The 25,762-nt window shown below is 40.6% G+C and overlaps 1 protein-coding gene across 9 annotated transcripts in view; it reads left to right on the top strand.

Moving 5' to 3' along the window:
- PITPNM2 (phosphatidylinositol transfer protein membrane associated 2) overlaps positions 1-25,762 on the top strand; it is a 441,487-nt gene that overhangs the window by 249,350 nt on the left and 166,375 nt on the right. For all 9 annotated transcript variants that reach the window (XM_077293187.1, XM_077293186.1, XM_077293190.1 and 6 more), the window contains 2 exons: positions 15,420-15,634; positions 22,816-22,937. In XM_077293187.1, coding sequence (XP_077149302.1) covers positions 15,420-15,634; positions 22,816-22,937 — 337 coding nt within the window. The remainder of the gene's footprint in view (positions 1-15,419; positions 15,635-22,815; positions 22,938-25,762) is intronic.

The raw sequence follows: 25,762 nt of genomic DNA, 5'->3' as shown, positions 1-25,762 counted from the left end.
CAAGAATTCTTTCAACAGGTTATTTGGTGGAGAAAATGAACAGTAAAGAAATCTAAATAAAAAAAAAATACTTTTTATATTTGCATTGCAAAAAAATTAGTTGTAAAAATTACTGTAATATATATGTACCTGAAAGCATTGGTAATAAAATAATAAAAGTTGTCTCGCGTACCACAAAGCCCCATGTGACCACATCAATAAAAAAAAAATAACAAAGTTATGGTTGCTGAAAAGTGGAAATGTGAAAACTAAAAATGGCCAGTCATTTAGGCCCTTTCATGCTTGGTGATTAAGGTGGTAGTTTTTTTTTAGTTTCTGTTCATTCATACCTTGTGTGTCTGTACACACAATTGGTATATTGATAAATATCAAAAATGATGTATAATCTGGGACAGAACATAAATAGCTGCATAGTCTCAATTCAAGTTGCCACTGTTTTCAGCTCATTGAACTATTAGTGAGAAATTACAGTTTCGTTATTTGATGTCAGTTTTACTCATTAATGGTATTTAAAGGGAATCTGTTACTAGGTTTTTGTTACCCCATCTGAGAATAACATAATGTAGGGACAGAGATCCTGATTCCAGTGATTTTACGTACTAAGCTGATGCTGTAATTTTGATAAAATCACTGTTTTATCTGCTGCAGATCAAGCAGTTCTCCAAATGTTGAGGTCTGTATAACCCCGCCCACACCACAGGCAGCTTTCTGCCTCTGCACAGTGCACACAGAAAGCTAATGAATATACTTTGCTACCTGTCATCAGGTTTACTAGTCCTCTAGCTATAATCTTCTGCTGACTAAACAATGATTTTATTAAAGCTACACTTAGCAGACCAGTAAGTGATACATTGCTGGAATCAGGGTTTCTGTCTCTACATTATGCTGCTCTCAAACTAGTTGTCAAAAACCTGGTGACAGATTCCTTTTAACAGATATGTATATTTTTCTTTGTCACGCTTCCTGCTCCCATTGCCTTAGGTTGGTATAGTATGATTGGATGGGACGCAGGCAGACAGGTGCAGTCGGCAAAGCTGTACCAAGTAATGGACGGCCAGGGAACGTCTGCTTTGTAAAAGACCAGTGACAGCAGTGAACATAGGGCTTCTTGCCGTGTTTCAACATCTACTTTCAAAACACATTTCTGCTTTGTCAGTCTGTTGCTGCACAGAGCAATATTCTCTCGGAGTTTACACCTCTCTTCTGTTCTTCTGTTTGTAAAAACATGTTAGGAAATTCAGAGCGCCTTTCCTAACTGGAAGCATCTGTGTATTGTGGCCCCCAACCACAAAACAATCGCTAGCATATAATCAATAATACAGCCCTGTAGACTTCATGGCCAAGCAGTACTCTAGCCAAGTTCGTCAAATATTCGTAATAATGAAGAATTGACTTTGCCTAACTTTAGCCCATACAATGATGTGTATTTTTCTAATATACAGCTCTGGCAAAAAATAAGAGACCACTGCAAAATGTTCAGTTTGTCTGATTTTTCTCTTTATAGGTATATTTTTGAGTAAACTGTAAATTGTTCTTTTATTTGTGTCTGTTGATATAATACATAACATCTACTTTACATGATACCTATATGGGTCTCTGGGGCTATTGCCTCTTATATATGAGGCAATTGTACTATGTTGTCACGATAAGATGTCCATCTTACTTATTTTGATGCTTTAGAATATAGATAATCACTGTATAGTCATCAGACAAACTATATTTGCTACAGCAGAGAAATATATGATTAACCCCTTTTCTGTATATTGTGGGAATGGAGCAGAATTACAAGGACCTTCTTTTGGGGTCACATGATAATGTACTGTGCAGGCGCATTGGACCTATTCATCTTTATGAACAGGACCTGCGTCTTGGTAATGCAGCGCGAGCTGTGGCGTTCAGGGTAGTCATCACAACCACAGCGCATACGTATTGGTATCTGAACTTCTTGGAAAATACTTCCGGGTTAACAGCGGTGCCGCTGTGACTACACGCCGACACCATGCGGTAAGCTCAACAGCTGTTGAGATTCAGTAATCATTTATTTGTGTATATAAAGGGATTGGAGTCACACTGGCCACTGCACTTTTCTCTTACCCCCGATGAAGTCACAACAGTGACGATACGCGTCGGGTTTTACAGGAGCCGGTATCCATGCCTACGCCTGGGGACTGCATATTGTATATGGTGCTTTGTAAGCATGTTTAGTTTGGATTTGACCTAGGCTGGTATAGTATTTCATGTATCCTCAATTGATAGGGCAATACTGATTATTATAAAGATATTTGTGGGGATCCTTGTAAAATACTCTTAGGATGATAATACTGATATCCTCTGAGGGTTATTGAGATATAATACAAGCTTACTCATATTTATTATATTCTATCTGGTGCTTGTCTCTGATAAGATGTGGAGCTATGGGGAGTGTTACCAAATGCTGTAGTGCGGGATATAAACATTGATGTTACTTACTTTTGAGATCTTTTGTATTATACTGCATTGTATTTGGTGACAACCTCTAATACTTTCCACAACCTCATATTGGTAATTTGTGATCATTTCTAAACTACCCCGTGTACAGGTATATTTTACACTAGAAATTCTTTATGGTGAACCCCTTATGTACCCAATTTTGATGACTCTTTGGTATTTTAAATGTTTTTAAAAATGTTTTTCTTTTTTTCTGTGTGGTTTAGTGTTTACCAATGTAATAAAATTTGATATCTTGTATAGTGATCCCTACTTTTGTATGCCTTCTTGCTTTTGTTGTTGATTGGGTAAAATTGGGACATATTGCAGGCGGATCACTAGTTCTATATATATAGGCTTATTTTTCTATGTGATGGTGCCCTCCTCTTTTTGGTAAAATTGTTCTTTTATTCTATAAACTATTGACGCCGGATGAAGGACCACCACATCAAATCTCTGTCATGGCCAGCCCAATCTCCAGACCTGAACCCCATTGAAAACCTCTGGAATGTAATCGAGAGGAAGATGGATAGTCACAAGCCATCAACCAAAGAAGAACTGCTTACATTTTTGTGCCAGGAGTGGCATAAGGTCACCCAAAAGCAGTGTAAAAGACTGGTGGAAAGCATGGCAAGGCGCATGAAAGCTGTGATTAAAAATCATGGATATTCCACAAAATATTGATTTCTTAACTCCTCCTGAGTTAAAACATTAGTATTGTTGTTTCTAAATGATTATGAACTTGTTTTTTTTTTCTTTGCATTATTTGAGGTCTGCAAGCAATGCATTTTTTGTTATTTTGACCATTTCTCATTTTCAGAAAATAAATAAAAAATTTATTGCTTGGAACTTCGGAGACGACGTCAATAGTTTATAGAATAAAAGAACAATTTACATTTTACTCAAAAATATACCTATAAAGAGAAAAATCAGACAAACTGAACATTTTGCAGTAGTCTCTTAATTTTTGCCTGTGGCCTGTATTTATCTAGATCAGTGGTTTCCAAATCCATTCCTCACAGCCCCCTAACAAATCACGTTTTTAGGATTTCGTAAGTATTGCACAGGTGATGGAAGTATGATCAAGGCATCAGAATTTCTGTCCCCTGTGCAACATTATGGAAATGCTGAAAACATGACCTGTGGGGGTCGGGAAGACTGGAGTTTGGGAAGCACTGGTCTAAATAGTTTGTGATGAGTGAACGTGCAATCCCTGCATGTGTTGCGGCTGTCCCTAATTGTGGGGAGGGATGGCGGCGGTCACTCCTGCTTGATTGACTGTTAATGGCAGCAGTATGGTTGCACTATTGGCCTGAACTGTGAGCTCTGTGATTCTGCTGTATGAGACAACCTGCCCTTAGCAGCATCGGAGCGCAGTGGGGCAGCAGAGAGGCGGACGAGATTAGGCGCTAAATGGGCCCCATTATTCATGGCCAGCATCAGAGCAATGCTTACAAGTTCAGTAGGGAAGAGCTTGTAAGCATCGTGTGTATTGGGCCTCCTCTGGTAGATAAGATTAGGGGCCGGTCTCCTTGGTAAAGAGCTGTATACAATAAAATACATAATATCTGGAGAACGGAGAGACATTAACATTAAAAATTAATATCAAATTTGCTTCTTTTAGTAAGCACTATCTAAACATACTCCTCTTTCAGCAGTAGATAATGGCAATGTCGTTAAATAACTAAACAACAACAAATTGATGTTACAATCATTTATTAAACAAAAAATATTTCTTTCTGCAACGGTAAAACCTGGTATTCCCCCATTTAGTAAATCAACCATCTGCAGACATCTCTTCTGTTTTCAGCCTTCAAAGGCTACTTTCACACATCAGGTTTTTGCTGTCAGGCAGGATCCGGCGAATTTTTAAAAAAACGGATCCTTTGCAAATTGTGAAAAACTGATGCAACGGATCCGTTGTTTTTTTTGCTGGATCCGTTTTTAATTTTAATTTTTTTTATTAACCCGGGGTAAGGCTACTTTCACACATCAGGTTTTCAGTGTCAGGCTAAATCCGGCGAATGTTGAGATTTTGAAGATCCACAGATTTTGAAAAACTGATGCGACAGATCCGTTTTTTTGACGGATCCGGCTAGCCTATCCAGAGTATTGAATAAAAAAAAAATTTGGAGCATGCTCAGTTTAAAAAACCCGGATCAGCCTTTTTCCGGATCCGGCACCTTCCGGCTCCCATAGGCTTTCATTGTAGCAAACAGCCGGAAGTGCCAGATTCGGCGCTTCAGGCTTTTTCGCCGGAGACAAAAAACGTTGCAATGGACAGTTTTTCAAGAAACCGGAAGATTTGCCCGATCCGGCGAAAACCGGACGAAACGCAATGTCATCCGGTGCAATCCGGCACTAATACAAGTCTATGGGAAGAAAACCTGATTCGGCGGCAACATTCACCTGATCCGGTTTTTTGAAAATTAGCCAGATTTAGCCTGATGGCGAAAACCTGATGTGTGAAAGTAGCCCTAGAGTTTGGACTTGAGAGAGAGAGAGAGAGAGAGAGTGCATGATTTATATGGAGAATGCATGAAAAAACGGATCCCGAGGCCGGATTAATCATTTCACATCTCAGTTTCATCCGTTTATCGCTGGAACTGTCGCTGGGCGTTTTTTCACCGGACAGAAAAACCGTTCCTCTGTACGTTTTCTCTGTCCGCCAGAAACAGCTTTTTGGATGGATCCGGCAAAAAACGGATGAAATGTGTGGCCATCAGGCGCAATCTAATACAACTCTCTGAGAAAAAAAACAGATCTGGTGGAAAAAAACGGATCCATTTTTTTCAAAACTCACCGGGTTGTGCCTGACAGCAAAAACCTGATGTGTGAAAGTAGCCTTACCAGTTTCTGAGTTTCTGGCATATGGAGAAAGCTCCTCCATCCCCTCCATCAGAGAATTGATTTCAGGAATGCAATATTTTACAGGCTGAATGCATGTGCTGCTTGTTTTAAGGCTCCATTAGTCAATAGATTTTGGCCAAGTGAAACTCTGAATATAATAATTAACCCTTTATTTAGTTTGTTTTCTAAGGATTGGTTTATTTATTGATTAGGCTTTGTGCATGAAATGACGACAACAGGGCAATGCAAATATTGCTGGAGTATATGGCGCCAAATTCATTAAGAGGCGAGCTCCACTTAATGCATTCGGCACTGGAGTAGCATTTTTGGCATGTACTGTATGTGGACATTTATTGAACGGGATTCAATATTGTGGTATTTGTATTTCTCCTCATTTTTACTCATGCCGTATTTTGTCTTGTGGATGCAGATCCAGTCGGAGTATTTGTCTTATTTTTTCCATCTATTCCTTTTGATTAATGGATTCTGAAGGCTTTCTGCCAGGTGAATATTACAGTACCTGTTGTTGAAAAACAGATGAAGCAGTTGGCCGAGAAAAGATTTAGTCTGTTATTTCTCCATACACAAGTGACCTAATATGTCATGGGCTGAATTCGGTCTGCAAATGCTTGTTGTATCTGATTATTAAACGTCATTGTTTGCCTTTATTTTATAGTTATTTTTACTTTTTCTCGAGTTTCTTTAAAATACAAATAAGGGACAGCTTGACAATGCAGATATCTTTAGATAGCTTTTAAAATAAGTCTATGACATCACGTGGTTAAAAACTGACTAGCTGATCATTCTAAGCTCTGTGTAGAAACAGGAGGTTAATTTTCCCTGTATGACTCATGAGTCACTGCAAAAGTCCCTTACAGGGGGAGCAGGAGCAGCTGGGTCAGGAAATCAAGAGGGGAATGATAAATGCAGGGCCAAGATACTTCGTGTTTCTACATAGAGCAAAGGAAAGAGAAGAATTAGCTGGGTAGAAAGGCAAAATGAGCAATTGTAAGTGCACAGTGCTACATAATATGATGATTGCAATATGCTAAGAGGATAAATACTTTGATGGGAGGAGGGTTTCTTTTAAGTTTTTGCAATTTTAGTTGGATATACTTTTTTTAGTATATTAAACGAAACGCAACTTGTGTATTAAGTCAAAGAATTAAAGCTTGTAGAATAACAGATAATGTGTGCTTATCTTATCTGGAAGCCATTATTCTAGACTTGTCATGTGCAATATTTGTTGGCTCCTGATCAAAATGCTTACAAATAAATCATGTCCAAGATGTAGTGTACGCTTTGTGTGCTGTGCCATATTGCTTTGAGCTGAAAGATTTCTGTGAACAGCTTTAGTAGTCCCTGGCAGGTCTTAGTTTGGGTTGCTATGGGAATGTTGAAGCAGCAACAGGTGTTGCATATGGCATAACACAGTATTGAGCACTAAATTCAGGTTATTAATAACCAGGAACTAGAATCAATACAGAAATCCATAGCAACACAATCACACATTTACATAAACGGTTTTAATAATATTTGGCAATGGCTTTAGATTGAAGAGTTTGACATCACCTGCTAAATTTTGCCATATATTAAACAGCTGTCACTATGTAATGGGTGCATTTGCTAGCTGTATTGAAAAATCTAAAGTCCATCTTTTTTTTCATTACACCATGTTTCCCTTACTGCTGTTTCTAGTAGAGTGTTTGATGGGTATTGGATCAATTTCATTTTCAACTTAGTGATTTCAACTTTTCCTTCATTATTTATATTAATATATCTGCACAAATTTTGGACTTGGGAATAGATTATGATTTTAGTCGCATAATTGAGGCCAGTCTAATGCATGGGTCCTTCTCTGATAAAAGGGAATCTGTCAGTAGGATCAATCCTCCTAAGCCATCTATATGTACATGCTTATTATAGGAGGCTGAATAACATGATACCTTGATATCTGCGATCCGATGTCTTATTCCAGAGAAATCCACCTTTTTCTTACCTATAAATGAGCTGTTCATGACTATGGGCCGGACACTGATCTGTATGAGAATCTGCCTCCAGAGCTTATTAAAAATAAATGGGGGCATTACCAGTATAATGTGTAATGGCCACTCTCTGCTCTCTTGATCTCAGATCTGTGTGTGATTATAACTGACACACCTGCAGGTTCCTTTCAGCTCCAGCTTCCATCTCACAAGCAGACAGTGCTGCAGTACAGCAGAGCTGTGAGAGCTGCAGCAAATGTGTTTGTAATGAGACAATGTTCAGTTCTACTGTATTGTGCTAGTTACACCGGTCACTCTCTTAACTCCCCCTTTATTAAAAATGAAGGATCCGAAAAAAAAAAAAATGGTTTCCTGGCGCTGCCAAGAATTACTGACACTGGATATGTGTTGCTAGGATCTTTTTTTTTTCCAAATCATATAGATTTCAGGTATAGGTGCAAATCCAGTTAGAAATCCTTGACCTTATCTGAAGAAAGAGTTAGTCTGATTCCGAAACCCATTATATGAATAAACATCCTGGTAACGCATATCCAGTGTCGGCAATTCTTGGCAGCGCCTGACAACACGGCTCCCCCTACCAACGTGTCCATCAGTGGCCAGAGCAGTAACCTATCTTATTGGAACACTAGTTATGGAGTTGTGCTGGATCACAAATCATGCCGGTGAGCAAATATCCTCATCCGCTCACTTCATTCAGTTGTTTATGGTAACACATTTGGAACACCTCTCTTTTTCTGCTAACTTTTATTAAAAATAATCTCTAGGGAGGGGGGATTAAGGGGAGGGATTACAGAATAGGTAGAGTTTGGATAAGTTTATTGTTTTGACAATAATGTCATACTGAACATAATGGAAAAGACAACTTGGCATGGATTCTATGACATGTTACTGGTTTGATATGTATTGTTTTAAACTAATAAAAAGAATTGGAAAATAAATAAATAATCTCTAGAAGCAGATTCTCCTGCACAGCAGTGTGCGGCCCATAGATCTTAACATCTCATTTACATATAGGATAAGCATGGATTTCTCTGGAATAAGACATCTGATCGCAGATATCAGGGTATCATTTTATTCTGTTTCCTATGACCTACATGCCCTTATAGATGGATTAGGAGGGTTGATCCTACTGACAGATTCCCTTTAATATAGCCTGTATGCAGGACTTCTGTGGTGTTGTACTAGGCTTCACTGTTTCCAACAGTTATATATGGAATGAATGGAGTAGAAGTCCAATGCTTAACCCCTTCACAACATACGTCGTACATTTAACTCTGCATGTTGTGTCCCTCCCTTGCGCCTCCGGCGCTGAACCCAAATCTTTCCCAGCACATGTCAGCTGTTTTGAACAGCTGACATGTGCCCCTAACAGAGTGGGTGGAATCGCGATCCACCCACGGCTCTTAGCTCGTTAAATGCTGCGGTTAATATCTGACAGCGGCATTTAATGTGATCGCGCCGGAAGCGCGTAACTAATTCCGCCCATCGGCGCCCATGTCACATGACCACAGGTCGCCGATGGGTTGGCATGACAACCTAGGGTCTGCAGAAGACCCCTGTGGTTGTCATTGCCAGATTGCTATGAGCGCCACCCAGCGTTCGTCACTCATAGCAAGTGAGCATTTCTGCTACACACAGGCGATCTGATTATCGCCTGTATGTAGCAGTGGCGATCAGACAACTGCAGCTTCTTGTCTCTCATGGAGACTATTGAAGCATGCAAAAAGTAAAAAAAAAAGTTTTTAAAAATATTAAAGAAATAAAAAAATAGAAAAGTTCAAATCACCCTCCTTCAACCCCATTCAAAATAAAACAAGAAAAAATTAAAAAAACACATATTTGGTATTGCCGCATTCAGAATCGCTCTATCTGTCAAGCTATAAAAAGAATTTGATCGGTAAACGACGTAGTGGAAAAAAATCAAAGCGCCGGAATTACGTTTTTTTGATCGCTGCAACATTGCATAAAAATGCATTAATGGGCGATCAAGAGATCGTGTCCACACCGAAATGGTATCATTAAAAATGACATCTCGGCGTGCAAAAAATAAGCCATCACCCAGGCCCTGATCACCAAAAATGGAGACGCTGCGGGTGTCGGAAAATAACGCATTTTTTAGTAACAAACTTTGCATATTTTTTCACCATTTAAATGAAAAAACAACCTATACATATTTGGTATCTACAAACTTGCAATGACCTGGAGAATCATAAGAATAGGCCAGTTTTAGCGTTTGGTGAACATGGTAAAAAAAACAAAAAAAAAAACAGTTGTGCAATTGCACTTTTTTTTTGCAATTTCACCACACTTGGAATTTATTTTCTCATTTACGAGTGCACAATAAGGTAAAACCAATGGTGTTGTTCAAAAGTACAGCTCGTTCCGCAAAAAAAAAAAAAGCCCTCACATGGCCATATTGACGAAAAATGAAAAAGTTATGGCTCTAGGAAGTTGGGAAGCGAAAAACAAACGCAAAAACTAAAAAGGGCTGCAGTGTGAAGGGGTCAAAGCACCACACCAGCATTTTTTTTTACTTTACCTCTGGAGTGGTGTCACATATCTAAGTTTCCTGCCATAGCAATATCCTTACTAGCCGCCATCTTCATCTGTTGTCGACGCCACTTCGGTCGGTTTCCAGCAGGTTGTGACCTGCAGGATCGATCCAGTTTGTTAGGCGAGCTGGAAGTCACAAGTCAAGTCTTTGAGAACAAGAACGAGGCTCTCATAGACTTACATTGAGAGCTTGTGACTGTTACCTCTGACATCTGGTCAGTCAGAAGCTACGGTCACAAGATGGCGGATCAGAACCGGAGAGGCGCCTGGAAAAACTGAAGACTGCAACTGGGAAGTATGAGACTAGGATCAGGGAGCATATATTCCTGGCACCACTCCAGCTCTGAAATAAGTAAAACATTTCTGGAGTGGTGCTTTAACCTTTGGTCCATTTTAACTTGTCACTGCAGTTGGTGTGTAGGCTTATAAGGCTACGTTCACACTAGCGTTGTGCGCCGTTGCGTCGGCGACGCAACGCACAACGCACGCAAAAACGCGTCAAAACGCACGCAAAAACGCTGCGTTTTGCGACGCATGCGTCGGTTTTTGCCGAAAATCGGACGCAAGAAAAATGCAACTTGTTGCGTTTTCTTGGTCCGACGCTTGCGGCAAAAAAGACGCATGTGTCGCACAACGCAACAAAAAAAAAACGCATGCGTCCCCCATGTTAAGTATAGGGGCGCATGACGCATGCGTCGCCGCTGCATCGCCGACGCAAACCCGACGCACATTAGCTTAACGCTAATGTGAACGTAGCCTAACTCTGCCAGTGGCACTGTTTACTGGACGAAGAGCTAAATTACTCTGTTTACACTGGTTGTGGCTGTGAATTTCCATTCTGGCACATTACTTGATCTAACCACGGTGGCGATTACTGAAAATGTTCTGCAATTTTGGTTGCTTTTGTTTTTCAGTACACTTTCGTATTCAAGGTAACAGTTTGCTGTCAATTCTTAAAATTCCTAGCTTAAATATGCACTTCCTCAACCATGAGCGTATGAACCTGCTGCTTCGTGACATCACTTGCAGTTGAGCTTTATAAATTGTCAATTACAAAATAAAGCTCTTTGGGTTCACTTAGTAAGTACGTGCCATTAATTTATTATGCTGCTATAATTAATGATAGCTCATAAATTCTGGTGCCTTGCTTTTGAAATTAGATACGTTGCCTGAATAATCTCATAGTGGGTATCTACAAAACTTAGATTTTCATATACAGTTTACTTCATTTTTACATTTAGCTTCAAAATATTATACAATGAATAATACATCCACTTAACACTTAATAAATGGAGAGATTTCATTAGCCTAACTGCCAGAGCCAAAATGTACTTACTTCCCAGTCAACGTGGTTGTGACAAATTACAGCATAGTCACTTGTGGGTTACTACATTGTGTTGTAACTTATTATTGCAGCAATAAGAATTCCTGTAAGAAATGTAAGAAAAACGGACTTATTTTGCTAAGATTTTAGTAGTTGTCTATGTTATCTTTATTTTTATAAGCCGTAAACTTTGGCTTTAATTACATTTTTTATTCCTGAGCATCAAAACAGGAACAATAAAGAATTTCTGATTGCGTGAACTATTTGATTCCAAGGAATACATTTTGTTTTGTGTATTGTAGTTAGGCTACGTTCACATTTGCGTTGTTGTGTGTTGCGTCGGCGACGCATCGGCGACGCAACGCACAACGCATGCAAAACGCATTGTTTTGTGACGCATGCGTCCTTTTTTTGCTTGATTTTGGACGCACAAAAAATGCAACTTGCTGCGTCCTGTGCACCCTGACGCGTGCGCCGCAGTGACGCATGCGTCACAAAACGCAAGTGCAACGCATGTCCATGCGCCCCCATGTTAAATATAGGGGCGCATGACGCATGCGTCGCCGCAGCGGCGCCCGACGCTGCGTCGCACAACGCTAATGTGAACGTAGCCTTACATAGGTTAAAAAAAGACACAGGTCCATCAAGTAACATCTTACTAATCCACCTATACATTATCTATCACTATATTATTTTAACCCACAATGCTAAAGCAGCTAGCTTTTTTTAAAGGGATTCTGTCAGCAAGTTTTTGCTATGAGAGCAGGATGATGTAGAGGTTGACAGCCTGATTCCTGTTATGTGTCATTAGGCTATGTGTTGCTGTTTCAATAAAATCAGTATTTTATCAGCAGGAGATTATCACTACAGTACTAGGTGTTTTATGCCTCCTAGTCAACTGCTCAGTGTACTCCCACCCCACCACTGATTGGCAGCTTTCTGTCGATGTACAGTGTACACTGTACAATCAGTGGTTAAGGCGGATCTGCAGCAGGTAAAACAATATTTGTATCAAAATGACAGCACACAGACCAGCAAGTGACACATCACAGGAATCAGGGTCTCAGCTCTTACATTATGCTGCTCTCACATTACATGACAAAAATCTTTTGACAGATTCCCTTTAAATGCTGGTATAGTGTCTCTTGTGGTCGGGCATTCCACAGTCTGACTATTCTAACTCTTAAGAACCCTTTGCTATTTAGGTGCCAGAATTGCCTTTACTCCACACGTAATGAGTGCCCCCTGGTCCTTTGTAAGGTCCTTGGAAATAATAAATCATGTGCTAGTCCTTTATATTAGACCTCATTCACACATCCGTTTTTAAACACATATGTGAATAAATGGTACCGGTGTCATTAGTGGTTTGGATCACTGTTTCATCAGTGTATGGTCCGTGTGTCCATTTTGCCCATCAATGTTTCAAAAATGTTTTTCATGGATGAATAAAGAATAAAATAAATTACAAAGCTTCTTCTATACATTGCAGCGTTAAACACGGACATCACACTGATTCCATCATCAGCTGTACGTGTTTTTCATGGACCCGTAGACTTGTATGAACCCTTTTCATCCATGCTGCTTGAAAAAAACAGACATGTCTCCATGTATTTTGCCCAGACCTCCGGTCCGTTAAAAACACGAACCTGTGAACTGCAATCTAGATTACAATGGATATGTATTGTATCTGTGACAATAACAGATGCAACACATATCTGCAACACGGACGTCTGAATGAGGCCTTATATTTATACATATACATGAGATCACACCCAATGAGTCTTTTTTTGTAAGCTAAACAAGCACAACTTTTTTATCCTCTCATTATAGGAGAGCCCTTCCACCCCATGTAATAATCTACCGTATATACTCGTTTATAAGTCGACCCAAGTATAAGCTGAGGCACCTAATTTTGCCTCGAAAAACGTATTGACTCGAGTATAAGCTGGGGTATGCATCATCCCCTAATCCCTATTCTGGTATGCATGGTTTCTCATCCCCATCCTTCTCTGCATGGCTCCTTATTCCCATCCTTGTCTGCATGGTTCCTTATCCCCATCCTTGTCTGCATGGTTCCTCATCCCCATCAATGTATGTATGGCCCCCATGAGAAAAGCATAAAAAAAAACAACATCCTACTTACCTTCCCTGTGCTCTCTCGTAGCATCTCGTTCCTGTGCCAGCAGCTCATGCGGCCGGGCGATCACGTGTTACACTCATTAAGGTAATGAATATTTGCCTCTTTCCATGCGTATAGGAGTTGAGAGAGGTGAATATTCATTACCTTAATGAGCGGGCACCAGTTATAGCCCAGCAGCTGCTGGAAGCCTGCAGCTGTAACTGGGCGCACGCTATAAGATAAATGAATATTCATTGCCAGTGCCGTGAATATTCATTTATCTCTAGCAGTGGGCACAGGTTTTCCTGCCTCCTGTGACCTGCTGCTCCCCCTCCCCTGCCATAAACTGGGACCATCACTCGTGTGTAAGCCGAGGGGAGGCATTTTCAGCACAAAACAATGTGCTGAAAACTTGGCTCATACACGGGTATATAGTATATGGTAGTTGCCCACCTTTGAGTTGACTCTATTTTTTAAAATGTGGAGCCAAAACTGGGTCTCATATCAATGACGTGGGCTTGCAAATGATTTATAGAGGCGTAATAAAACATTGAGATAATAGAATTTCTATTGTTTTACGCACCCTAAAGTCTTGTTTCTGTATTTTAGCTGCTGTGTGACATTGAGTACTGCTGCTCAGCTTACTTCTAACCAGAATCCCCAAGTCCTTCTCCCGTTCTGTAATCCTTACTGTTTATGCAGTAGTACAATTTCTGCGGCCTAGATGCATTACTTTACATTTATCAATATTAAACTTCATTGGCCATGCTTTTGCCCATGCAGGCGTTTTATCTAGGTCATTATGTAATATTATACCACTAGCTCAGTTTTTATTATCCTACAAAGTTTTGTGTCATTAGCAAATACTGACACTTTACTTTCAGTTTACTGCACAAGGTCAGTAATAAGGAGATTAAAAAGAACTTGTCCCAACACAAATCCTTGTGGTCCCTACTACTGATTATATCCCATTTAGAGAAGGTACCATTAACGACTTTGTCCCCTAACCAGCGTTTTGCCCATGTGCATATTGTGTCCCCTCGTCCATGCATCTGAAGCTTCAGTATAAGGCTGTTGTGTGGTACAGTTAGTTTCTCCTGACTTCTGCAAAACACGTAACACACGTATTACCTCAAATTACTTCTCTGAAGGCAAATGAAGGTTTTGAAAAAAAAAAAAGAATTGAGTATTTCAGATCAAATTCTTTAAATCAGGGTGTATAACATGATCTAGTTTTGAAGATCCAGACAATGCAAAGAGTTGTTCACGTCACATCATTCTCTAAGCTTCTGCTGAGTGAATACACTTAAATGGAATCTGTCACCACATTTTACCTATATGAACTATTAATATGGGTGCACAGGTTATAGAATATACTGCTGAAAAAGTCCTACCTGTACATCTCATATCAGATGTGTTGTTGTTGAGAAATCATCTTTTATAGCTTTATATAAGTGACCACTTCCAGGCTATGGGGCAGATGCTGCCTGGAAGATAACTCTGCCTCCTACATGAAGTGGGAGTTACCAGTGTGAGACAAGTAACTAACACAGAACAACAGAACTGAACTTTGTCTTCTTGCAAACACATTTTTTGCAGCTCTTGAGCTCTGCTGTACTGCATCAACATTGCAAACCTGTCTGCCTGTGAGCTGGAAGTTGAAGCTGAGAGGAACCTGCAGATGTGTCAGGTATAATCACACAGATCTCTACCGTGAGATCAGCAGAGCAGAGAGTGGCCTTCAAACTGGTAACAATTACACATCACACTGGTAACTCCCCTTCAAAATAGTCTCTGGAGGCAGAGTTATCTTCCAGACAACATCCTCCCCAGAGTCATATAAAGTGATAAAATATGACTTCTCAACAACAAGGCACCTGATTTGAGGCACACAGATAGGACTTTTTTTTCAGCAACCTATAACCTGTATGCTCATATGAATAGTTTAGATAGGTCAAATGTGGTGACAGATTCTTTTTAAATTCCACAAAAAAGGTTATTTAAAGGTATCTTTCGTTGAAGCCATATATTGTAGTGGTCAAATTTAGGAACTTCATCAACAAGGACATTACTGATGTTTATAAGTTTTTTTGTTTTACAGAAAAAGAGCAGAGAAGAGACATGTGGGGAAGGCAGTGGTGTGGAAATCCTGGAGAACAGACCATACACAGACGGTCCTGGGGGCTCCGGTCAGTACACACACAAGGTCTATCACATTGGCATGCACATCCCCAGTTGGTTTCGATCCATCTTACCAAAAGCTGCCCTTCGAGTTGAAGAAGAGTCTTGGAATGCTTATCCCTATACGCGGACAAGGTACAAAATGTGAAAAATTAATTGTTACATGGAAGCACTTTCCAAATTTAGATAACATGAACTGCCCTTTCTAACCATTTTTCATACATGCTTTCTTCATAATAAAAAAAACTAATTTGCATGATAAATTAACTGCATGCTGTTACACTTTTCTCTTTTGAGTGTTTCTAACTGCACATTTGGAATTCCTCCAATTTCCACTTGTATTGCTAAGAAAGTATTACCTCCCCCTCAAATTTAAATTCATGCCTACCACCCTGGATTTCCCATTAGGATCAAAAGGTCTGTGCTTAAAGTACCAGTGCAGTATTATAGTACGCTTCGTGGTACTTGCAGTAATTTATTTTATTTTTTCTTTTACAGAAATTATTTGTGTTTCAGTGTACGTACTCTAAGCCAATGTTACAACATTATTGTTCCACACAAATCTGGGGATCCTTGAATTTATTCTGTGGTTCTCAGAAGACACCAGTACTATGAGCTGTCTTCTTTCCAGTAGAGATGGCAACTTAATCTTTCAAAAATCCATTACATGAAAGCAGGAAATTGGTTAACAAAATTATGATGCTGGAGTATTATGGAAAACTTTGCAAAGAAAAGAATCCTCAGGAGGGAAAAGATTCCCTAAAATAACATTTTGTTAAATATATTGTTAAGGAATCATTGGTTATGGACATGTTTTTAGTATTTTTTATTTTCTATATCACTATCAATATTTATAAAATATCCCATCATCTTATTGTTTTCACCCCAACAGAGTTCCAGTGGTCTTATTATCATCACAGATGGGATAACAATGAAAAGGAATACAACCATATGCTGTTGATCACACCATTAACAATAACTGTTAAAGGGAACCTGTCACCCCCAAAATCGAAGATGAGCTAAGCCCGCCAGCATCAGGGGCTTATCTACAGCATTCTGTAATGCTGTAGATAAGCCCCTGATGTATCCTGAAAGATGAGAAAAAGAGGTTAGATTTTACTCACCCAGGGGCGGTCCCACTGCGGTCCGGTCCGATAGGTGTCGCGGTCCGGTCCGGGGCCTCCCATCTTCTTACGATGACGTCCTCTTCTTGTATTCACGCTGCGGCTCCGGCGCAGGCGTACTTTGTCTGCCCTGTTGAGGGCAGAGCAAAGTACTGCAGTGCGCAGGCGCCGGGAAAGTTCAGAGAGGCCCGGCACCTGCGCACTGCAGTACTTTGCTCTGCCCTCAATAGGGCAGACAAAGTACGCCTGCGCCGGAGCCGCAGCGTGAAGACAAGAAGAGGACGTCATCCTATGAAGATGTATTTAATAAAACAAAATATAGGTGATACATTCCTTTTGGGCTACTAGTGTTTATATGTACAGGGGTATGTAAAAGTTTGGACACCCATAGTTAAAATCGCTGTTATTGTGAACAGTTAAGCAAGTCGAAGATGAAATACAATTTCCTTTGTACTTTAGGAAAAAAAAAATATATACAGGTCCTTCTCAAAAAATTAGCATATAGTGTTAAATTTCATTATTTACCATAATGTAATGATTACAATTAAACTTTCATATACTATAGATTCATTATCCACCAACTGAAATTTGTCAGGTCTTTTATTGTTTTAATACTGATGATTTTGGCATACAACTCCTGATAACCCAAAAAACCTGTCTCAATAAATTAGCATATTTCACCCGACCAATCAAATAAAAGTGTTTTTTAATACCAAACAAAAAAAACATCAAATAATAATGTTCAGTTATGCACTCAATACTTGGTCGGGAATCCTTTGGCAGAAATGACTGCTTCAATGCGGCGTGGCATGGAGGCAATCAGCCTGTGACACTGCTGAGATGTTATGGAGGCCCAGGATGCTTCAATAGCGGCCTTAAGCTCATCCAGAGTGTTGGGTCTTGCGTCTCTCAACTTTCTCTTCACAATATCCCACAGATTCTCTATGGGGTTCAGGTCAGGAGAGTTGGCAGGCCAATTGAGCACAGTAATACCATGGTCAGTAAACCATTTACCAGTGGTTTTGGCACTGTGAGCAGGTGCCAGGTCGTGCTGAAAAATGAAATCTTCATCTCCATAAAGCATTTCAGCCGATGGAAGCATGAAGTGCTCCAAAATCTCCTGATAGCTAGCTGCATTGACCCTGCCCTTGATGAAACACAGTGGACCAACACCAGCAGCTGACATGGCACCCCACACCATCACTGACTGTGGGTACTTGACACTGGACTTCAGGCATTTTGGCATTTCCTTCTCCCCAGTCTTCCTCCAGACTCTGGCACCTTGATTTCCGAATGACATGCAAAATTTGCTTTCAGCAGAAAAAAGTACTTGGGACCACTTAGCAACAGTCCAGTGCTGCTTCTCTGTAGCCCAGGTCAGGCGCTTCTGCCGCTGTTTATGGTTCAAAAGTGGCTTTACCTGGGGAATGCGGCACCTGTAGCCCATTTCCTGCACACGCCTGTGCACGGTGGCTCTGGATGTTTCCACACCAGACTCAGTCCACTGCTTCCTCAGGTTCCGGTCACCTCTTCTCGTTGTACAGCGTTTTCTGCCACATTGTTTCCTTCCAACAGACTTACCATTGAGGTGCCTTGATACAGCACTCTGGGAACAGCCTATTTGTTGAGAAATTTCTTTCTGGGTCTTACCCTCTTGCTTGAGGGTGTCAATGAGGTCATTTAGAGAACCTTTTCTTGATATGCTAATTTATTGAGACAGGTTTTTTGGGTTATCAGGAGTTGTATGCCAAAATCATCAGTATTAAAACAATAAAAGACCTGACAAATTTCAGTTGGTGGATAATGAATCTATAGTATATGAAAGTTTAATTGTAATCATTACATTATGGTAAATAATGAAATTTAACACTATATGCTAATTTTTTGAGAAGGACCTGTATAAATATTTTCGTCTTTTACATTTGAAAAAAAAATTACAAAAAGGAAAATGGGCCGATGCAAAAGTTTTGACACCCTTGAAGATATGTGTGCTCAGATAACTTTGACCAAGGTTTCAGACCTTAAATAGCCTGTATGGCTTGTTCACTATCATCGCTAGGAAAGGTCAGGTGATGCAAATTTCCCATCTTGATAAAAACCCAGCTTCCTCTAACCTTGTGTCCAAAAAACAGCAGCCATGGGTCCTTCTAAGTAGCTGCCTAATACTCTGAAAATTAAAATGTGGAGGCCCACAAAGTAGGAGAAGGCTATAAGAAGATAGCAAAACATTTTCAAGTTGCCTTTTCCTCAGTTCGAATTGTAATTAAGAAAGTGAGAGTTGCTTGTAGGATTGCTAGAGTGGCAAATTAGAAATCTTGCTTGACTGCAAAAAACCTTCAGAATGATTTAGCAGACTCTGGAGTTGTGGTACATTCTTCTAGTATTCAGAGACCCCTGCACAAATATGGCCTTCATGGAAGAATCATCAGAAGAAAACCTCTTCTGCATCTTCACCATAAAATTCAGCATTGTAATTATGCAAAAGAACATCTAAACAAGACTGATGCATTTTGGAAACAAGTCCTGTGGACCGATTAGCTTAAAATAGAACTCTTTGGCTACAATGATCAAAGGTATATGTGGAGAAAAAAGGGCACAGAATTTCAGGAAAAGTTCATCTCGCCAACCATTAAAAGGGTTGTCCACTACAAGAACATGAAGAGGAAGTCCAGGCTGCATCTGATATCTGACTTTCTTTTCATGTTCAAATCGAAAGAAGGCAGAGACAGTGACGCCAGCGCTGATTGGGCACTGGCATCATGTGTCGCAACAACAGCACGGGACCCTCGGTAAAGTGATTGCCAACACCGCGGGAACGGTGCCGGCACGGAAGTTGAGTATAACGTTTTTTTATTTTATCGGGGCCAAGTGTGGTGTATGACCAAGTAGTGGACAATTTCTTTAAACACAGAAGTGGATTAATCACACAGGAAACATTTCACGGGTAGAGGGAAGAATGGATTCAATTAAATTTCAAAAAAATTTTGATACAAAGATAACACCATCTGTAAAAAAAACTGAAGTTGGAAAGAGGATGGCTTCCACAAATGGATAATGATCCTAAACACACGTCAAAATCCACACTAGACTACCTCAATAGGCGCAAACTGAAGGTTTTTCAATGGTCCTCACAGTCCCCTGATCTGAACATCATTGAAAATCTGTGTCTACACCTCAAAATGACAAAAAACTGACTGGCACATCCAGACTAGTGTGAATAGATGCATACTGGGAGCATCTACCTCCATATTCAATATTCAAAAAAGGTTGCACTCTATCGTGCTAAGGCATGTCAAAGAGAAATATATGAAATATGAATACCAATACGGTTTTTGAATATTAGGAAACAAAAATGAGACGCTTAGCATAGAGTGCAACCTTTTTTTGTATACACCTCAAAATAGCAGTGCATGGAAGACGAGCCAGGAATCCCATAGAACTTCAAGAATTTTCCAAGAAAGAATGGATGAAAATCCCTCAAACAAGAATTGAAAGACTCTTGTCTGGCTGCAAGAAAAAACATTTACCAGCTGTGATATTTTCAAAAGGGGGTGCTACTAGGTAGTAACCACGCAGAGTGCCCAAACTTTTGCTTCAGTTCATTTTACTTTTTGTAATTTTTAAAATGTAAAGCATGAAATATATATATATATACTGTATATATATATATATATATATATATATATATATACCGTATTTTCCGTTTTGTAAGACGCACTTTATTTCCCCAAAATTTGGGGGGGAAATGGGGGTGCGTCTTACAAAGCAGATATACCGCTTACCGTTACAGGCTGGGATGAGGGGGTGTCCGCTGCTGCTGCCGCCCGCCACCGCTGCTGCTGCCGCCCGCCACCGCTGCTGCTGCCGCCCGCCACCGCTGCCGCCCGCCACCGCGGTTGTCTGCTGCTACTCCGGTGCTGCGGGGGCTCTGGCGACATTTTATGAAAGACCAGAGCCCCCCGGCAGTTCGTCCATGCGTTCCTTCCTGTATGACTGACTCCGGGAAAATGGCCGCCGAAATCTCGGGAGATGAGATTTCAGCGCTGAGATCTCATCTCTCGAGATTCCGGCGGCCATTTTCCCGGAGTCAGTCATACAGGAATACATGGACGAACTGCCAGGGGGCTCTGGCCTTTCACAATATGTCGGCAGAGCCCCCGCAGCACCGGAAACAGCCCTGCAGCCCCGAAGCCCCCCTGCAGCACAGGAGCCCCCCCGCAGACCGCCTCATCCCAGCCTGCAGCACAGGAGCCCCCCTGCAGACTGCCTCATCCCAGCCTGCAGCACAGGAGCCCCCCTGCAGCACAGGAGCCCCCCTGCAGACCCCCTCATCCCAGCCTGCCACACAGGAGCCCCCCTGCTGCACAGGAGCCCCCCTGCAGACCCCCTCATCCCAGCCTGCTGCATAGGAGCCCCCCTGCAGACCTCCTCATCCCAGCCTGCAGCAATGATCCACTCCTGCCTCCAGCAACGACCCTAGGACCCTGATCCACCGCAGCCACAACCCCTGGTAAGTAATAAGACGCATGGATTATAAGACGCCCCACCAATTTATTAAAAAAAGTTTTTTCCTATTTTTCTCCTCAAAATTTGGGGTGCGTCTTATAATCCGGAGCGTCTTACAAAGCGAAAAATACGGTATATATATATATATATATATATATATATATATATATATATATATATATATATATATATACACTCACCGGCCACTTTATTAGGTACACCATGCTAGTAACGGGTTGGACCCCCTTTTGCCTTCAGAACTGCCTCAATTCTTCGTGGCATAGATTCAACAAGGTGCTGGAAGCATTCCTCAGAGATTTTGGTCCATATTGACATGATGGCATCACACAGTTGCCGCAGATTTGTCGGCTGCACATCCCAAAGATGCTCCATACAAGGCAGGATGGATCCATGCTTTCATGTTGTTTACGCCAAATTCTGACCCTACCATCCGAATGTCGCAGCAGAAATCGAGACTCATCAGACCAAGCAACGTTTTTCCAATCTTCTACTGTCCAATTTCGATGAGCTTGTACAAATTGTAGCCTCAGTTTCCTGTTCTTAGCTGAAAGGAGTGGTACCCGGTGTGGTCTTCTGCTGCTGTAGCCCATCTGCCTCAAAGTTCGACGCACTGTGCGTTCAGAGATGCTCTTAGGCCTACCTTGGTTGTAACGGGTGGCGATTTGAGTCACTGTTGCCTTTCTATCAGCTCGAACCAGTCTGCCCATTCTCCTCTGACCTCTGGCATCAACAAGGCATTTCCGCCCACAGAACTGCCGCTCACTGGATTTTTTTTCTTTTTCGGACCATTCTCTGTAAACCCTAGAGATGGTTGTGCGTGAAAATCCCAGTAGATCAGCAGTTTCTGAAATACTCAGACCAGCCCTTCTGGCACCAACAACCATGCCACGTTCAAAGGCACTCAAATCACCTTTCTTCCCCATACTGATGCTCGGTTTGAACTGCAGGAGATTGTCTTGACCATGTCTACATGCCTAAATGCACTGAGTTGCCGCCATGTGATTGGCTGATTAGAAATTCAGTGTTAACAAGAAGTTGGACAGGTGTACCTAATAAAGTGGCCAGTGAGTGTATATATATATATATATATATATATATATATATATATATATATATATATATACAGTACAGACCAAAAGTTTGGACACACCTTCTCATTTAAAGATTTTTCTGTATTTTCATGACTATGAAAATTGTACATTCACACTGAAGGCATCAAAACTATGAATTAACACATGTGGAATTATATACTTAACAAAAAAGTGTGAAACAACTGAAATTATGTCTTATATTCTAGATTCTTCAAAGTAGCCACCTTTTGCTTTGATGACTGCTTTGCACACTCTTGGCATTCTCTTGATGCCTTCAGTGTGAATGTACAATTTTCATAGTCATGAAAATACAGAAAAATCTTTAAATGAGAAGGTGTGTCCAAACTTTTTGTCTGTACTGTATATATTTTTTCTTTTGCCTAAAATACAAAGCAAATGTGTCATCTTTGACTTTAGGCCTTTTAGAGATCATGTCATCTTCAACGTGATTAACTGTTCACAATAACAGTAATTTTGATTAGGGGTGCCCAAGATGTAAACCTAGTGGAGTATGTTTGTGTGCACGTATATGTTGATGCTATTAGCTGTGATTTACTTGCATCTCTATCCTTAGGTATACTTGCCCCTTTGTGGAGAAGTTCTCCATAGATATAGAAACATTTTACAAATCTGACTCTGGAGAGCTCGCCAATGTGTTCAACCTTTCTCCTGCTGAAAAAAGGCAAACTGTACTGGGTAAGCATTATTGCAGTAAGGTATTTCCCTTCTGTAGTTATGGTGGCTTGTTATGTAAGTTGCAGTTAAAGCTGATCTATCAGGTTTCCTGTTCTTACTTATCAGCGGGCAGCATCTGATAGAGGCGAGGATGATCAGATAGGACATCTATAGAGTTTCATGATTCTGATTAGTTTATTTACAAGAAAACTGTGATAATGTCAGGACTTTTAGAGGAAACTTGTGTCTCCTGATTCCTTAAACCACACACAGTGATTGACGTTTCCTGTATTTGTTTGTATCCTTGCAGCATTGTCAATCACTTTTTGTGGTGTGGAAGCATGAAAATAGTAAGCTAAACCATAGAAAACTTTATATCCCCTAGCTCACGGGTTCCTTCTCCGGTATCACACAATCAACAGAGCAAGAGAATAGTGAACAATTCCAAGACCTTTATTTAGGCAAAACACAAAAGGTCCATATATACGATCCATCACACTGAGGATAAAATAGTCCAGAACACGAATGCAGTTCAGTAACAGGATAAAAGTCCAACAATCCAGCAGACAGAGGATCGCATAGTCCATATACTCTTCTTTCTCTCTGATATGCTCTTCACATCATGGTTCTACACAGGATCTGAATTCCCCCCAGCTCCTGTCCTCTCCTTATGTCCAGAAGTTGTCAGACAGGTTGGGGTGGTTTTCAGGCCTCCCACACCTGACAAAAGTGCCTGGTGGATTAAGGCACTACAGGGGGTCATTGTTTCAACAAGGTAGTTCAATATGTCATTAGCATATTAGCAAACAGGTTTATTCACTGACCCTGTGGAGAGGTAACAGTACTGGAATGTGGGGGCTGATATCAGATGGGAAATAACTCATACTACAAGAGAACACCATGATAATCTGTAAAATATAAATATACACAAAATGATACCCACATAACATATCACACCATCACACTCACCATACCCCCTGTATACCATACTACTCACAACTGCTTTTCCAGGTTGGCATCAGTCTGGAGTGCAGGAAATTATTTGGCAATGAATTTTGAAATGAACTGGCAGCAGTACATATACATCACAGGAAGAGCTTGGGGCATATATATCAAAGGAGCACCTGGGACATATACATCATGGGAGATGTAAAGGCATAATCACAGCACAGGAAATGCTGGGGCATGTACATCACAGGAGACACTGAGGGCATAAAAAGAGCACAGGAGATGCTGGGGCCTATACATCACAGGAGACGCTGGGGGCATATATACAGCACAGGAGAATCTGGGGCATATATATCACAGGATACACTGGGGCATATATACATCACTGGAGACATGGGGCATATACAGTGGGTACGAAAAGTATTCAGACCCCTTTAAATGTTTCACTCTTTTTTAATGTACACTGAATACTTTCCGTACCCACTGTACATTACAGGAGACATCATGCATATATACATCTCAGGAGATATAGGAGGTATACAGTTGTGCTCAAACGTTTGCATACCCTGGCAGAATTTTTGCTTTCTTGGCCTTTTTTCAGAGAATATGAATGATAACAACAACTCTTTTTCTCCACTCATGGTTAGTGGTTGGGTGAAGCCATTTATTGTCAAACTACTTTTTTTTTGTCATTTTAAATCATAATGACAACCCAAAACATCCAAATGACCCTGACCAAAAGTTTACATACCCAATTTCTTAATACTGTGTATTGCCCCCACTAACATAAGTGACAGCTTGAAGTCTTTTGTGGTAGTTGTGGATGAAGTTCTTTACTTTCTCGGATGGTAAAGCTGTCCACTCTTCTTGGCAAAAAGCCTCCAGTTCCTGTACATTCCTGGATTGTCTAGCATGAACTGCGCCCTTGAGATCTCCCCAGAGTAGCTCAATGATATTGAGGTCAGGAGACTCAGATGGTCACTCCAGAACCTTCACTTTGTTCTGCTGTAGCCAATGACAGGTCGACTTGGCCTTGTGTTTTGGATTGTTGTCATGTTGAAACGTCCAAGTACGTCCCATGCTCAACTTTGTGGCTGATGACTGCAAATCTGCCACTATTTGCTGATAACGTGCTGCATTCGTCTTTCCTTCAACTTTGACCAAAGTGCCTCCTAATTGTGCATTTTGAACCAGCCACACTGCTAGTTTTCAGAGAGTCCTGTATTTCAGCTGATGTTATTTGTGGGTTTTTCTTTGCATCCCGAACAATTTTCCTGGCAGTTGTGGACAAAATTTTTGTTGGTCTACCTGACCATGGTTTTGTTTTTACAGAGCCCCTAATTTTCTATTTGTTAATCACAGTTTGAATGCTGCTGACTGGCATTATCAATTCCTTGGATATCTTTTTGTATCCCTTTCCTGTTCTATACTGTTCAACTACTTTTTCCCCTTAGATCCATTGACAGTTCTTTTGCATTCTCCATGACTCACAATCCAGAAATATTAGTGGCTGGATGAAAGATGCAAGAGTCTGTCTTTATCCCAGAAACTCACTCCGCTTTTATGCACACACAATGATTACAAGCAAACAGGTCACAGGTGAGGATGTTACCTTTAGTAGCCATTCAAACCCATTTGCTTCAACTTCTGTGCATGTTATCAGGCCAAATTGACCAGGGTATGTAAACTTTTGATCAGGGTCATTTGGATGTTTTGGGTTGTCATAATGATTTAAAAAGAGAAAACACAATAGTTTGACAATAAATGGCTTCACCCAACCACTAACCATGAGTGGAGAAATAGATTTGGTGGTGTTATTTATATTCTCTTAAAAAAGGCCAAGAAAGCAAAAATTTTGCTGAGGTATGTAAACTTTTGAGCATAACTGTATATGCATC

Source organism: Ranitomeya variabilis, chromosome 1, assembly GCF_051348905.1.
Source record: "Ranitomeya variabilis isolate aRanVar5 chromosome 1, aRanVar5.hap1, whole genome shotgun sequence".
Lineage (NCBI taxonomy): Eukaryota > Metazoa > Chordata > Amphibia > Anura > Dendrobatidae > Ranitomeya > Ranitomeya variabilis.
The sequence above is the reverse complement of the archived record's forward strand: the minus strand, read 5'-3'. Positions and strand labels throughout refer to the sequence as shown.